This window comes from Babylonia areolata, chromosome 13 (assembly GCF_041734735.1).
Source record: "Babylonia areolata isolate BAREFJ2019XMU chromosome 13, ASM4173473v1, whole genome shotgun sequence".
Classification (NCBI taxonomy): domain Eukaryota; kingdom Metazoa; phylum Mollusca; class Gastropoda; order Neogastropoda; family Buccinidae; genus Babylonia; species Babylonia areolata.
The window spans coordinates 17601994-17617411 of NC_134888.1; the positions used below are offsets into that span (position 1 = coordinate 17601994).

General features: G+C 46.1%; 1 protein-coding gene across 2 annotated transcripts in view; it reads left to right on the forward strand.

The window, feature by feature from the left end:
- Window positions 1–2921: 2921 nt before the first annotated feature.
- The window catches only part of LOC143289111 (sucrase-isomaltase, intestinal-like), a 59374-nt gene continuing 46877 nt past the window's right edge, over window positions 2922–15418 (forward strand). The window contains exons 1-2 of one of the 2 annotated variants that reach the window (XM_076597971.1): window positions 2922–3160; window positions 10093–10297. In XM_076597971.1, the coding sequence (XP_076454086.1) occupies window positions 10095–10297 (203 nt within the window). In that variant the 5' untranslated portion in view covers window positions 2922–3160; window positions 10093–10094. Of the gene's footprint in view, window positions 3161–5617; window positions 5851–10092; window positions 10298–15418 lie in introns of those variants that run through there. The other variant, XM_076597972.1, reaches the window with a different exon arrangement.

Consider the following 15418-nt stretch of genomic DNA (forward strand, 5'->3'; position numbering starts at 1 on the left):
CTCTCTGTTTTTTTAACCACTGTGGCTATCTGAATGGCTTCTTTCAAGTGCAATGTATTTCTTGTTTACGTTCTGTAAATTCAGAAAGCTCTGTGGGGAGGGGTTTTTTGTTTGTTTGTTGTTGTTGTTTTGTTTTTTTTGTTTTTTTTTGGGGGGGTTGTTGTTGGGGTTTTTTGTGGTTTTTTTGTTGGGTTTTTTTTTTGGGGGGGGGGGTTGTTGTTTTTAATGAAAACACAAAAACTGGTGCTAACCAAGTCGTATACAGTCATTTTGAACATGCTAATTTCATCTTCCTGTGTTGCTATTGTTTTGTTGTTTTTTCTTGTCAGGAGCATTTGAACACCCGAAACATAGTATCCAGATTCGTAAATTTTTCAGTCTGGCTTACTCGTGTATTTGTGCACGAGTGGACAAGAAATGGAATGTCATGCTGTCTTCAAAAACGCAACCAAAAGCTTATCCCATTGACACGGACGTTTTCTGGTAACAAACCTGGAATGACCCAAGAATATATTTTTGATCCGGAGGCTAAACAAATGAACCGGAGACATAACGAAGCTATCAGAAAATAAATATTGATAAATAAAATAGAATAAGTGAGGTGCTTCCTCCCATTCCTGCAAAACTGTTGGTGTGTGTATGATACCAATGTTGCTTGTTCAAGCGGAAATGCTGAACATGTTGGGATACTAAGGGCATTTTGTGCAGATGTGTACTATCCACATACCCCATAGAAATTATTAGTTTTTATGTTTGTTTGTTTTCATGTGTTCCAACACAATGAGTCTGTGATATCGCCCTGTTTCGGGTTTTGCATGTGTCTATTTGTCTCTTTCAAAGTCAAAATGGTTCTGTAGGGAGTTCACGTACATGAAGGTACTGAATACCATTATTATTGAACACATACATTCCTGGGTGCTTCGTTTCTTATTGAGTATCCTCTGTACACAAATTTATCGAGCCTGTTTATTTTTCTCTGTGTGTTTGTGTGTGTCCCAGGACTTTAACGTTGATAATTTCTCAGCTGCCACAAATGGAACAGTTCTATAGCAGGCCTAAACTGCGCAGAATGATAATAATTAATATGACTTTTTTGAGTCACCCCCTTCATGGTGATGTGCTGACCAGTGTTTGAGGCCAAATTAAGAAAATATCATCAACGTGACAAAACAGGAAAAAATTACTATACATCTGTTATCCAACTTTGTTCATCTGTTGTGTCGTGACTGGTCAAGACGACAGCATTGCCTGCACTGAAATCGAAACACTGAGATCAAAAGTGTAGCTGACAACCTGGCATACTCGTGGGGGAAAAAACAGACATGTAGACCTTTGCGTAAGAGATAAGGTCTTACCCATCCGATCACTAACAAACGTTTTATGCAAAAGAAATAGATGGACAAACAGATTAATAAATGGTTTTGAGGCTCAAATTCTGTAGTCAAAATTGAGTGAAAGTCACAATGTCATGGCGTGATTTGAAAAAAAAAAAAAAAATCCAGTATGATAAGGTTCGCGTTTTTCACCCAGTTCACAGCGACTGTGGCCAGAACAATATAATGTTTTGAAAGTCAAGACGGGACAATGCCAGGTAAGGGTTACGAGGGTTAAACATAAGCCTATTCAGATTTTTTCTTCTTCTTTTTTTCTCTACATGCTGCCCAAGGTTATAGGTCAAAGGTCAAGGTGTCACAACAGTCCTGCATGAAACATGTTGCAAGATAATAAGTGTCACAGCAGTTATGCATGAAAAATATTGCAAGATAATCAATTTGGTGTGTATGCAGTGCCCTGGAATCATGTTCCATGAGTACTATGTTGGTGGTTTAGGTGTAAGGTTGGACACGTTGTTGTTTTTTGTTTTTTTTAAGGCCTTGCCTCTCTAGTTATTACATACTGTTTGTTTTAACTCACAGAGCCTGCACCCGAGCACTACTCTTACGTTAAAATAAATTAGTTAAAACAGTTTTCACGTTCGTACATATGCATAAACCAGAAAGAAAGCAAACTAACTTTCTACAATATTTCCTGACGTGTCCACGTCTAATTTCAAGGATAAACCGTACTTATTTGTGTGGGGGTCTTCTCCACATCAGTATGGAATGGAATCCTGCCGAGGCTGTGTACTCCCCACTATAGGGTTGAATGCGTTAAGTCTTTGTGTGTATGTGTGGGGGGCGGGGGAGGAGGGGGTGTTCCTTGCAAGGCTGTTTCTTTTGGATTATCCATTTTGTCTATTGGTCAGATTATCTCTTCACATTTCAGATAAGCATTCCGTCTGCTCTGTAAGTCAAATTTAGTTCTTTATAGCTTTTTTTTTTTTTTTAGTTGTAGTCCTTTAAGCTAATTTTATATTAGTACCCTTTTCGTCGGGAGAGTTTACTTTTTGGTTGCTTTTTAGTTTGCATGTGCCTGTAGGTTGGTCTTCAATGTGTACCCAGATCTTTTGATAGACACATGTATCAGTGGTAAGTCTCTTAATAAAGTTTCTGAAACTCCAGTGTTATCTTGTTTGCGTTCATGTTGAATATTGTGTGTGAATGTTCAATGCCATTTATACAGCAGTGATATACACAGTCTCTCAATACACAAACGCGGGCCGGCGCACGCATGCAACACACACACACACACACACACACCGTGACACAACACACATGCTCGCACGCGACGCATGCACACCCGAGATTCATTTACGGCCTTTTGTGAATTGAGAGTTCCACATTTCAGTTCAAGTTCAGCTACCACGGTCGAAATCAAAATCCCCTCTCCCGTTTCATTTCAATAGCTGCACCTTTCCTGCTGTTGTGCATGGCCCAGGTACGCCTCAATATTACCCCCGTCCATCCCCCCCCCACCCAACCATCCCCGCCTTTGGCCCCCGCTCAAGGCTGTTAGATCTGTGTGTGTGTGTTTGGGGGATGGTAGGGGTGTTGTTGGACCGGAGTACACGTTCTTATCTGCCCCATATTTGAAGAGGACAAGTCTTCCTGCCTTTGGAAAGTGTGGCACGTCACGTGAGCGAGTTATGTGGACATTAACGGCAAAGTTGAATCTGATCTTCTCTGAATTTTTATCGGTGGCTGTCATCTTCGGAAACGTTGAGGAATAGTAATCATCGCTATTGTTGAGAGATTGGCTCAGTGATTTCCCGGGCAAAATCGTGAGTGTGATTTTTTTTCTTCTTGTTTGAAGTGTATGTTTTGGTAGAACGCGATAGATATCGTATAACAAGAGTGGTTTGATATTGGTAACACATTTTACACGAAATGTTCGAGAAAGAATGAAGAGTAGTGTACGCGGTACGTGTTTGCATGTGTCAGTGTTGTTGGTTTTTTTTTCTAATCGGTATTTGTTGTTGTTTGTTTTGTTTTTAGAACAAGTGAACTGAAGGTGAACGCGCAGAAGGAAGTGATAACGTTATGTTAATTTATGATAACGTCGATGTGTGAAGTTTGGGTCATTTGACTTGATAACGGCGTTCGGGTTGTCGCGACACGAACACACACAGGAAGACAGTACGTCCCATGGCAGTGTGGAGGGAGTGGGGGAGATGGGTTAATGGGAGCGGTGGAGGGGGGTGGAGGGGGCAAGAAACCGAACAGGACTGGTGGTTATGTTGTTATTGTTTTGTTTGTTTGGTTGTTTTTTGGTTTTGTTTTGGGGAGGAGGCGGGGTGCTGGGGGGTGGGGGGTAGGTTTATTGGTTGCTGTCATTCTTGTTTTCGTTATTGAAACGCATTTTTGCCCTAAGTTTTTTTAACGGTTGATAAGGGACGTACACGACACAATTAAGTGACAAAACTGGTTCCATTGTTCAAAGCATGCACGATCGTTTGTAGAATGAATGAGTGCTTTGCACGTGCACTGACTGAATATCATTTACGTGACAGTTACAATGAGTTGTGCCATGGCAAGGTTAGGCAAGGCAACAGGAACACGAGTTTATTTCACGCAAACTACTGTGAGGGGAAAGGGGGCATCGAAACATGTAATCAAGCAACGCTGACATACACATACAAACACGCGCGCGCGTACGCACACACACACACACACACACACACACAGACACAAACACACAGACACAAACACACACACACACACACACACACACACACACACACACACACACACACGTGCACGTTGACCCCCTTTTTAACAAACAATGAATGGTCTCTTGTGCACACAAACGTAAACGCTAGTTCTCCATTTTAAGACTTAAGGTTTGGAATGCTTTATCCCAGCCCTTATGCGGAAAAAAAAGAAGAAGATACTGATCAAATTCCTTTGTCTATGTGTCTGTCTCTGTCTTTGTGTGTGTGGTGGTGGGGAATGGGGTGGATGGATGAGTGTGGTGGTTGGGTGATTGTGTGTGTGTGTGTGTGTGTGTGCTTGCGCGCGCGCGTGTGTGTTTGTATATGTGTGTGTGCTTTGTTGCCCCATTATCTCCATTGCTCCACTGGCATTACTCGGACAGTCTCAGGGAACTGTCGATACGACATGTCCAGGTTAACATGCGGCCCAGAAGTGGTCCTCGTTTTCTAGCTCTGTCACTGAGTGGCATCGGTCAGTCAGTCAAAAAGTAGACCAAATTCTCCTTATCACCGGCATCAGTGTCTTTTATCTAAAAACACAGAACACCTTGTGGTTTTTATTTTCGTGGCACGGTTCTCACAAACGTGAGGAATGAAATAACTAGCACGGGTATGAATCAGTCCCCACCACCAACACGTCGCGCCAGAGTCTCGTTACAGTTTTGACTCTGCATGTGCATAATCATGACGATGTCATTCCTGATTCGTCTATGACTAAAATAGTGATCCCGATTCGCCTATTCCCAGTTTGCCTATGTTCTCAGTTGTCTGTTCGTTGTGCGTGCGCGCGCGCGCGTATGTGTGTCTATGCGTGCCCGCATGTGTGTGTGTTTGTGTGTGGGTGTGTGTGTGTTTGAGTGTGTGTGTTAAAAAAAACACAAACACTTTCCCTATTGGAGTTTGTGTGTGTGTGTGTGTGTGTGTGTGTGTGTGAGAGAGAGAGAACAAGAACAGAGACAGAGACACACAGACAGAGAAACTGAGAATAGGCGAAACAGGAACGGCAGGTAGGCGAAATAGGGCAAAGAGTCAAACTCTCTCAAGAGGCCATTGATGGCTGCTGTGTGATCAAAGCCAGATAGGCAAAACGGGAACACTGAGGCGACTTGGACCCCTTCCACCTTGCTGCTTTCACACATCACTTACAGTAACAACTTTTTCCTCCTCCTCCTCCTCCTCCTCCTCCTCCTCCTCGTCTTCGTCGTCTTCTTCTTCTTCCACATTGCAGTTTACAGAAACAACCTTTTCTTGTTGTTGTTGTTGTTGTTGTTGTTGTTGTTCTTCTTCTTCTTCTTCTTCTTCTAATATGCGTTCTCCGTAGTCCGTTGCGACGGTGGTCAGACTGACCCCCGCAATTTATCAGTCTGTATGATCCCGACCCTGACCTCGGAAAGCTCCTTGTGTGTTATCTTTTAGGACCTGACTCTCCTTGGCTTACTGAACGCGATTGCGCCCTTCTTGCAAGTCCGTGACAAATACTGTGTTGTGTCGTATGTGTGTGTTTGGCCGCCTGGGGAGCAACAGCTTCTGATTCATGCTTTTCGAGGCGAAGATCCGAAGATCCTGCTTCAGTGTACGTACTTGGATAAATGAGAGAACATTCTGCGTGTTTTCTTTGTTATGCTCTCTAAGCGTGTTGTGACATTTTTGTGTTGCTTGTAACTGCAACGTACGGAGTCTTTCTTTTTTTCAGTTTTCTTTTTTTAGTGGAGAAGCAGACGACACTCTTGAATTTTTCGTAAGCAGGTTGGAAACTTTAGGTAAGTCTGCGGCTTCAAGTTGTGTAGTTTTTGGATGCCGCGTCTTCGGAAGATAGACGTGTGGTTTAGTTACAGGATGTACTTATTAGGCCATCGAAAGTTGTTGTAATTTGGTTGTAAATATTTGTTGTCAGTTGAAATACCTATGTGTAGCGTTACTTTCAATTTATTTTTTTACATTCCTTTTATCTATTTTATTCATTTTTATTTGATTCATTCAGTGTGTTAAGAGTGTGTGTGCGTGTGTGCGTGCGCGCGCGCGTGTGTGTGAGTGTGAGTGTCAACGGCTTGGGTGCTTTTAACTCAGTTCCAGATTCCGTAGGCTAAACAGAGAAATTTGCCTCTATTCTGGAATCTTTGCTATTCTCTGTGTGTATGTGTGTGTGTGTGTGTGTGTTTTCTATGTGCGTGTGTGTGTGTGTGTGTGTGACGTGTGTGTGTGTGTGTGTGTTTTCCAGAGTCAGTCTCCCCTTTTCTTTCTTTATGTTTAGTGCTCTCTCTCTCTCTCTCTCTCTCTCTCTCTCTCTCTCTCTCTCTCTCTCTCTCGCTAAACAAGCAAATGTTTTCCCCCGGCGGCATTGTTCAGTAGGTTAGAGCATAAATAAATTGCAATGCACAGTTAAATCTATGACAGGAAATGCACCACCAACGTTAATAGAAAAATAAGTTTCCAATAAATTCATCAAGAAACGCCCTGAGAACGTCTATATCCCAATCCCACTAACTGATCTATCTGAATCTGATCTGGCGTACTCGGCGGCCGGCGCCTTTCTGTGGAAGCCACTCCCAGAGACGATCAAACACCACTCATTGCCCTGCAACCACCTTCAAAAAACATTACCTATCCCGCCTTTTGCCACTGATAATAATTGATGTGATGCTTGTGTGTTGATATATGTATCTTTTGTTTGTATTTTACGGTTTTCCTGTGAAACTTCCTCACCCGTTCTTTGTGTTCATGCATTACTTGTTGGTTGCTGTCATGTTGTTTACGATGCCTTATTGTATGAGGGCAAAATATACACGTGCATGTGTGTGTATTGCAGGTGTATGCATTATATGTGCGTGATCTCCTCTCCCCACCCCCAGGGGGGGAAAATCTTTAACGCACTTCATTTTTTACCATCGTCAAAGTTTCTGTCTGCCCAACACCCGTACCCCACCATCCCCCACTCCCCTCCCCCCCCCCCCCTCTCTCTCTCTCTCTCTCTCTCTCTCTCTGTGTTAATTCCGCATACAACCGCACCCACACACAAATACACACAAACACTGTTATCTGCTATTGCAGAAGGTTTGCTGCATAGTCCATTTGGACATTTGTTGTTGCAGTTGTTTGATGTCAGCGTTTCCTTCTATATTGTGCCTATGTCTCCCCTTTTAATGTCTTATTTTTTCCAATGCTCTGTATCTTTCCCCACCACACACACACACATATGTGCACACACACATACACACACATCATTCATCACCCTCTGCCCAGTACCGTTCCCACCACCACGCTCCGCCCTCCACCACCACCATCCCCCCACGCCCCCCCCCCCCCCCCCCCATCCCCCTCTTTTTCTTTTTTTTTTTTTTTTGCCCCGTCTAATATCACTTAAAGTGGAAGACGTTAAACTGAAGACTACACACAAACACACTGAAGGAACGAGACAGAGAGAGACAGAGAAACGACAAGAAAGAATGTTTTATGTACTTGTTGCGCATACCAACACACTTGGCATGTTCAGTGAACTTGCCAACAAAACTACACTGATAGAGCGCGTTCATGCTCACAAAACACAGACACACACACACACACACACACACACACACACACACACACACACACACATACACACGAGCACTCCCACGTACAGTTTGACTTTGTCTGTGTCATCTTGTCAAAACTGGGATAATTTGCCTGTCTTGTGTGCAGTTGAAAAAGAAAAAAAATGTAAAGAACATAAAGACAGAAAAAATAGAATCGAAAAACAACACACACACACACACACACACACACACACACACACACACACACACACACACACACACACACACACACAACGCTGTCTTTTTGTCCGTATTAAAGTACACAGGTCGGCAAACAGGATATATTTTCATGTTAGTGAACAGGTGTGTGTGTGTGTGTGTGTGTTTCTACGTGTCTGCTGTGTCCCTGCATTTGTCTCTGTCCCTTTGTGTTTCTCTTAGGTGTGAGTCCTTACGTGTTTCCCTGTCCCTGTGTTTCTTTCTGCAAATCCCTCAGTGTCTCTCTGTCCCTGTGTTACTCTGTAAATCCCTCAGTGTCTCTCTGTCCCTGTGTTACTCTGTAAGTCCTTCATTGTCTCTCTGTCCCTATGTTACTCTCTGTAAGTCCCTCAGTGTCTCTCTGTCACCGTGCTTCTCTCTGTAAGTCCCTCAGTGTCTCTCTGTCACCGTGCTTCTCTCTGTAAGTCCCTCAGTGTCTCTCTGTCCCTGTGTTTCTCTGTAAATCCCTCAGTGTCTCTCTGTCCCTGTGTTTCTCTCTGTAAGTCCCTCAGTGTCTCTCTGTCACCGTGCTTCTCTCTGTAAGTCCCTCAGTGTCTCTCTGTCCCTATGTTTCTCTCTGTAAGTCCCTCAGTGTCTCTCTGTCCCTATGTTTCTCTCTGTAAGTCCCTCAGTGTCTCTCTGTCCCTATGTTTCTCTCTGTAAGTCCCTCAGTGTCTCTCTGTCCCTGTGTTACTCTGTAAGTCCCTCAGTGTCTCTCTGTCCCTATGTTTCTCTCTGTAAGTCCCTCAGTGTCTCTCTGTCCCTGTGTTTCTCTCTGTAAGTCCCTCAGTGTCTCTCTGTCCCTATGTTTCTCTCTGTAAGTCCCTCAGTGTCTTTTTGTCACTGTGTTTCTCTCTGTAAGTCCCTCGGTGTCTCTCTGCCTGTCTTTAACGTGTCTCTGTATTCTGTAACTGTAAGAGTTTCCCTGTCTGTCTTTAACGTGTCTCTGTGATATGTCCCTGTAAGAGTTTCCCTGTCTGTCCTTAATGTCTCTCTGCTCTGTCCCTGTAAGAGTTTCTCTGTCTGTCCCTAACATGTCTCTGTATTCTGTATCTGTAAGGTTTTCTTTGTCTGCCTTTAACGTGTTTCTGTGTTCTGTCCCTGTAAGAGTTTCCCTGTCTGTCCCTAACATTTCTCTATGCATTGTCCTTGTAAGAGTTTCCCTGTCTGTCCTTAACGTGTTTCTGTGTTCTGTCCCTGTAAGAGTTTCCCTGTCTGTCCCTAACATTTCTCTATGCATTGTCCTTGTAAGAGTTTCCCGGTCTGTCCCTAACATTTCTCTATGCATTGTCCTTGTAAGAGTTTCCCTGTCTGTCCTTAACGTGTCTCTCTGCTCTGTCCCTGTAAGAGTTTCCCTGTCTGTCCCTAACGTGTCTCTGTATTCTGTCCCTTTAAGGGTTTCCCTGTCTGTCCTTAACATTTCTCTGTGCATTGTCCTTGTAAGAGTTTCCCTGTCTGTCCCTAACATTTCTCTGTGCATTGTCCTTGTAAGAGCTTCCCTGTCTGTCCTTAACATTTCTGTATGCATTGTCCTTGTAAGAGCTTCCCTGTCTGTCCTTAACATTTCTCTGTGCATTGTCCTTGTAAGAGTTTCCCTTTCTGTCCTTAACGTGTCTCTCTGCTCTGTCCCTGTAAGAGTTTCCCTGTCTGTCCCTAACGTGTCTCTGTATTCTGTCCCTGTAAGAGTTTCTCAGTCTGTCCTTAACGTGTCTCTCTGCTCTGTCCCTCTATGATATTCTCCTTGTGTTAATTCTTTACTTCTTCGTTTTGCGTGTATTTGTGTTTGTTACCGTACCTGCTGTAATTTCTCTTAATGAAATAATGAAGTTATTCTTATCTTGTCTTATATTATTTTAATCAATGTGCAGTATAATACATGCAATGATAACCTTGGTGTCTTTCAATATGTTTACAATAATGATTAATTACATTTTAAGTGAATATATGCAATACGGTTTTTTTATGAGTGCCTTACAGGTTTATTGATTCTTTTAAATTAAGTCATGTTTAATGTTTTCGTGTTGAGTAATAATTGTCTGCGTTTGTTTCTCTTGATGGGATAATAAAGTTTCTTCTTCTTTGTTCATGGGCTGCAACTCCCACGTTCACTCGTATGTACCGTGTGGGCTTTCACGTGTGTGACCGTTTTTACCCACGCCATGTAGGCAGCCATACTCCGTTTTCGGGGGTCGTGCCTGTTCTGTTCTGACCTCTGTCAACGTTGTCTGTCAGAGATGGCTGTCGGTCGTCCAGAAGGAGGGGAGGGGGAGAGGGAGAGGGAGGACGCCTCCAAGCAGGGGGTGTGTGGAGGGACGAGCAAGGGGAGGCTAGCCTTCGCCATCTTCCTCATCGTCCTCACCGCCGTGGCCCTGGCCGTCGGCCTCACCCTCAACGCCCTTCTCCAGCCCGACGACGACCCCCCTCATCACACTGCCAAGTGAGTGTGTGTGTGTGTGTGTGTGTGTGTAAGGGGCGGGGTGGGGGGGGGGAGGTTGTGGGGTGCTGGGGAGGGAGGGAGGTAGTGGTGTAGGAGAATGGGGGGTGGATGGGTGGGTGAGAAGGGTAATGTGTGTGTATGGTGATGAGGGAGTGGCGAAGGGGGAGGTGTTCACCTTTATTCATTCATTTATTTATTTATTGCACTCATCTATCGTTCCGTTTGTGTGTTTCTTTTGCTTGTTTCCTTCGGTGCATATATGTATGTTTTTTGTGTGTACAAGCATGTAATGTGTGGATGGATGAATGGATAGATGGATGTGTTTGTATGTATGTATGTATGAATGTATGTATGTATTTACGTATGTATGAATGTATGTATGTATGTATGTATGCATGCATGCATGCGTGCGTGCGATTGTGCGTGTGTGTGTGTGTGTGTGCAAATTTGATAAGGTGTTTGCGACGAAATGAGACAAGACTCCGCATTGAGATGAAAGCAGCAATCTAAAACTAACATACATATTTAAAAAAAATTTTTTTTTTAAAACCCGACTCTGCGAAGTCCAGCTTAACTCTTGATTAGCACCAGCCGAAAAGTGACCATACCTTCCCCTCCCCCTTCTTTTCCCATCTCCACTCACTCCGCACACCAACACCCACCCACCCGGCCACCCTCACCCCTTTTTCCACAGTTCCGTGATCTGTGTCACATATTATCTGTCTAGGTCAGCAGACCGACTTGTATTACACACGCTTGCCGAACGGACAAAGGAATCACACAGCATAACCACACACACAAAAATATGCCGTCGTTTCAACTCAGTGGGGGACTCGAAAATCTTTACCAGCATACACAGGAAAAAGAGCGAGGGGGAGAGGGGGGGGGGAGGGCGCGGGGTGGGAAGGGGGAGGGGGGTTGAGGAGATGAAAGGTGGGGGAGGGGAGATGGCGGGGAGCGGAGGTGGAGGGGGGGGGGCAGATATCATAGGGAAGGAGAAGGGAGTTGATGGTTCTCAGATTCATGTGTAAGGTATGTTCTGTCACTCCGGTTGGAAACTAATGGGCGATGGCAATACAAAAAAGAGCAAAACTGTCGGCAAAAGGAGCAATCCGTAGACAGAATAAAAATCAAAACTATTCAACCAAAACACGAGAATGACTAGGAAGCCAGTGTTCCAGCCTCAACCTACAATGTCAGGTCAGGTCATTAGATCTGCTACTGGTAACCTGTAATCCAGTACAACCTGTTCAGGGTCGGGTTGCCGGCGACTAAACCGGCACTCCCACCGCTCCCTTCCGGGACTGGTGAGGCGGGTGGCTAGACACCCTTATGGAGATCCATAAAAGGGCATTGGCTCAGGAGAGCCACCGACGGCCATCTAGCTCCACTGTGCTGTGTGCATGCCACACGCAGTTGGCCCCCGGGGTGTGTCTACCCATGCATGCGAAGTCTGGATCCGGCAGAATCTGCGGAAGAAACCTATCGGTTCAACGGAGAGGAAGGCGGTTACAGCAACGCACTGTGGAGTGCAGAGAGCAAGATGAGACACCGAAAGGATATCTTGGTCATCCACTGCATCCGTGCTCATCCTCCAGTCGTCTCGACTTAGTCTTGCCACTGGAAATTGGTGGACCCGGACGAGAGAGTGAGGTTGACGTTGCGCAACTCCTCTTCACTTTAAACAAACTCATCGCGCAAGTCATCAGTCATCCAAAATGACCTTTCATCCTTCATCATTTCATCACCCCCAAGTCCTGTGGCGACAGGCGAGCGACGAAACGACAGGTGTGGGTACACTGGCAGTCGCAGTCGCAGACCTGCACGCAGGCGGCTCAGGCCATAGGGTCGTTCTTCGTCGACAGGAGCAGCGATGGAGCTCGGCAGCCGTCTGAGCGTCTGAGCAGCCCTCTTTAGGAATGCACTGCTCACCTCCCTGGCATGAGGAAGGGGCTAGAAAAGGTGCCCTAAAAATTGCCTGCTCCATATCACCCTGGCCAGCATACTGCGGCTGGCGGGGACCCTACATCAGCGGTCGAAACAAAAAGAAAGAAAAGAAAAAAACAAGGATCGTTCCTCTCACCATTGGTGCTTGGAACATAAGGACTCTCCTGGACAGAGATAACGCGGACAGACCCCAAAGGAGAACGGCACTAGTTGCATCCGAACTCGCCAGATACAACATTGACATCGCAGCCTTGAGTGAGACTCGGCTTGCAGGTGAAGGCGAGCTCTGTGAACGGGGATCTGGTTACACCTTCTTCTGGAGTGGACGAGGAAGCGAAGAGCGACGTGAGGCTGGCGTTGGTTTTGCAGTAAAAACAGCACTTGTCAGCAAGCTAGCTGGAATCCCAAAGGGAGTCAACGATAGGCTTATGACCATGAAACTCCCACTGGCATCTGGCCAGAAGCACCTCACCATTGTCAGTGCCTACGCCCCAACCATGACCAACCCGGATGAAGTGAAGGCGAAGTTCTACGAGGACCTTCACTCTGTCATTGCTGCTATCCCTAAAGCAGACAAGCTCATCATTCTTGGGGACTTCAATGCTAGAGTTGGCTCTGACTACATCTCCTGGGATGGAGTGATTGGAAAGCACGGTGTGGGCCACTGCAACCCAAATGGATTGCTTTTGCTTCAGACCTGTGCAGAGCACGAACTGCTGATAACCAACACAGTTTTCTGCCTCCCTACCCGTAACAGGACGTCATGGATGCACCCTCGCTCAAAGCATTGGCATCTCATCGATTATGTCATCGTCAGGAAAAGGGATAGGCAAGATGTACGTGTAACAAAGACCATGTGCGGCGCCGAGTGTTGGACAGACCATCGCCTTGTAGTCTCGAAGCTGAATATTCGAATCCAGCCCAAGAGACGCCCCCAAGGCCAGAAGGCTCCAAAACGGCTCAACATCGCTAAGCTGAAAAACATCACCATCAAACAGTCCTTTGTGGAGCTGCTGGAAGATCGTCTGGAATCCGCCTCTCTGGACAACCAGAATGTGGAGTCTGACTGGAGGACCCTGCGTGAGCTGATCTATGGTACAGCTTCAGAGACCCTGGGACCCATGTCCAGAAAGCACAAAGACTGGTTTGATGAAAACTGTGATGAAATCAAGCAGCTTCTGGATGAGAAACGCCGTCTGCATCAAGCCTACCTGAGCAACCCAAAGTCCACATCAAAAAAGGATGTGTACGATGCCATCCGCAGGACTGTTCAGCAAAAGTTACGCCAGATGCAGGATAAGTGGCTGAGTGACAAAGCTGATGAGATCCAGGGATATGCTGACAGGCACGATATGAAGAGGTTCTATGATGCCTTAAAAGAAGTCTACGGCCCCACATCCTCAGGATCATCCCCCCTCCTCAGTGCAGATGGGAATACCTTGATCACCGAGAAGGAGAAAATTCTCGAACGCTGGGCTGAGCACTTCAACAGTGTCTTAAATCGCCCTTCCTCCATAAATGATGAAGCCATAGACCGTCTCCCACAAGTCCCCATCAACGAAGCACTGGACGATCCGCCAACACCTCTTGAGACCCAGAAAGCAATTCGTCTGCTATCCAGTGGCAAAGCACCTGGCTCAGACTCCATACCAGCAGAGGTCTACAAGGATGGAGGCACTGTGCTGACTGAGAAGCTCCATCAGCTGTACTCACTCATGTGGAAAGAAGAGACAATCCCCCAGGATTTCAAAGATGCATCTATCATTCACTTGTACAAGCGAAAGGGGAACCGGCAAGCCTGTGATAACCATCGGGGCATTTCCTTGCTCTCTATCGCAGGCAAGATACTTGCCAGGATCCTACTAAACCGCCTCACAGCACACCTTGACCAAGGTCATTTGCCTGAGAGCCAATGTGGATTCCAGAAAGAGCGCGGAACCACCGACAGGGTGTTTGCTGCAAGGCAGCTGCAAGAGAAATGTCAGGAGCAAAATGCTGATCTGTTCTCCACCTATGTCGACCTCACTAAGGCCTTCGACACCGTGAGTAGAGAGGGACTGTGGAAGATCATGGCCAAGTACGGATGCCCTCGGAAATTTATTTCCTTGGTCAGCCAATTCCATGAAGGCATGCAGGCTCGAGTCCAGGACAAAGGCGAAACATCTGCTCCTTTTGCTGTCACAAATGGTGTCAAGCAAGGCTGCGTCCTGGCTCCAACGCTGTTCAGCCTCATGTTCTCTGCAATGCTTACTGATGCCTTCAGAGATGGCGATGTTGGAATCGGCCTAAAGTACCGAACAGATGGTAAGTTGTTTAACCTCAGAAGGCTTCAAGCAAAAACGAAGGTCATGACAGACATCATCAGAGACTTTTTGTTTGCTGATGATTGTGCCCTCAACGCTGGATCTGAAGCTGACATGCAACTCAGCGTTGACAAGTTTGCCACTGCCAGCAGGAACTTCGGCCTTACCATCAGCACGAGGAAAACTGAAGTTCTCCATCAGCCAGCCCCAGGGAAACCCTACGTTGAGCCCAACATCACAGTCAACGGTCAGAGACTCAGTGCGGTGGAGCGGTTCTCATACCTTGGCAGCACACTGTCACGAAATGCGACCATCGACGATGAAGTGAACGTCAGGATTGCAAGAGCAAGCGCAACTTTTGGTAGACTCAGTGCAAATGTCTGGAACAGAAGAGGCATTAGTCTTGAGACCAAGCTAAAGGTCTACAGAGCAGTAGTTCTCCCCACACTACTGTACGCCTGCGAAACTTGGACAGTGTACCAACGACATGCCAAGAAGCTGAACCACTTCCACACAACATGCCTCAGGAAGCTACTGAACATCAAGTGGCAAGACAAGACCCCAGACACAGAGGTGCTCGCAAAAGCCACCCTTCCCAGCATCTTCACCATCCTGATGCAGTCCCAGCTTCGCTGGGCTGGACACGTGGCGCGCATGCCAGACCATCGGCTGCCCAAAAGGCTTTTCTATGGCGAGCTGCAACAAGGGAAGAGATCAAAAGGAGGTCAGAAGAAGCGCTTCAGAGATACTCTGAAAGTCTCTCTGAAAGCGTTTGATATCAACCCTGACTCCTGGGAGGAATCTGCAGTGGACCGTGACAAATGGCGTGCTGCTGTGCACAAAGGCGCCAAGTTGTGCGAGGCCAACAGGA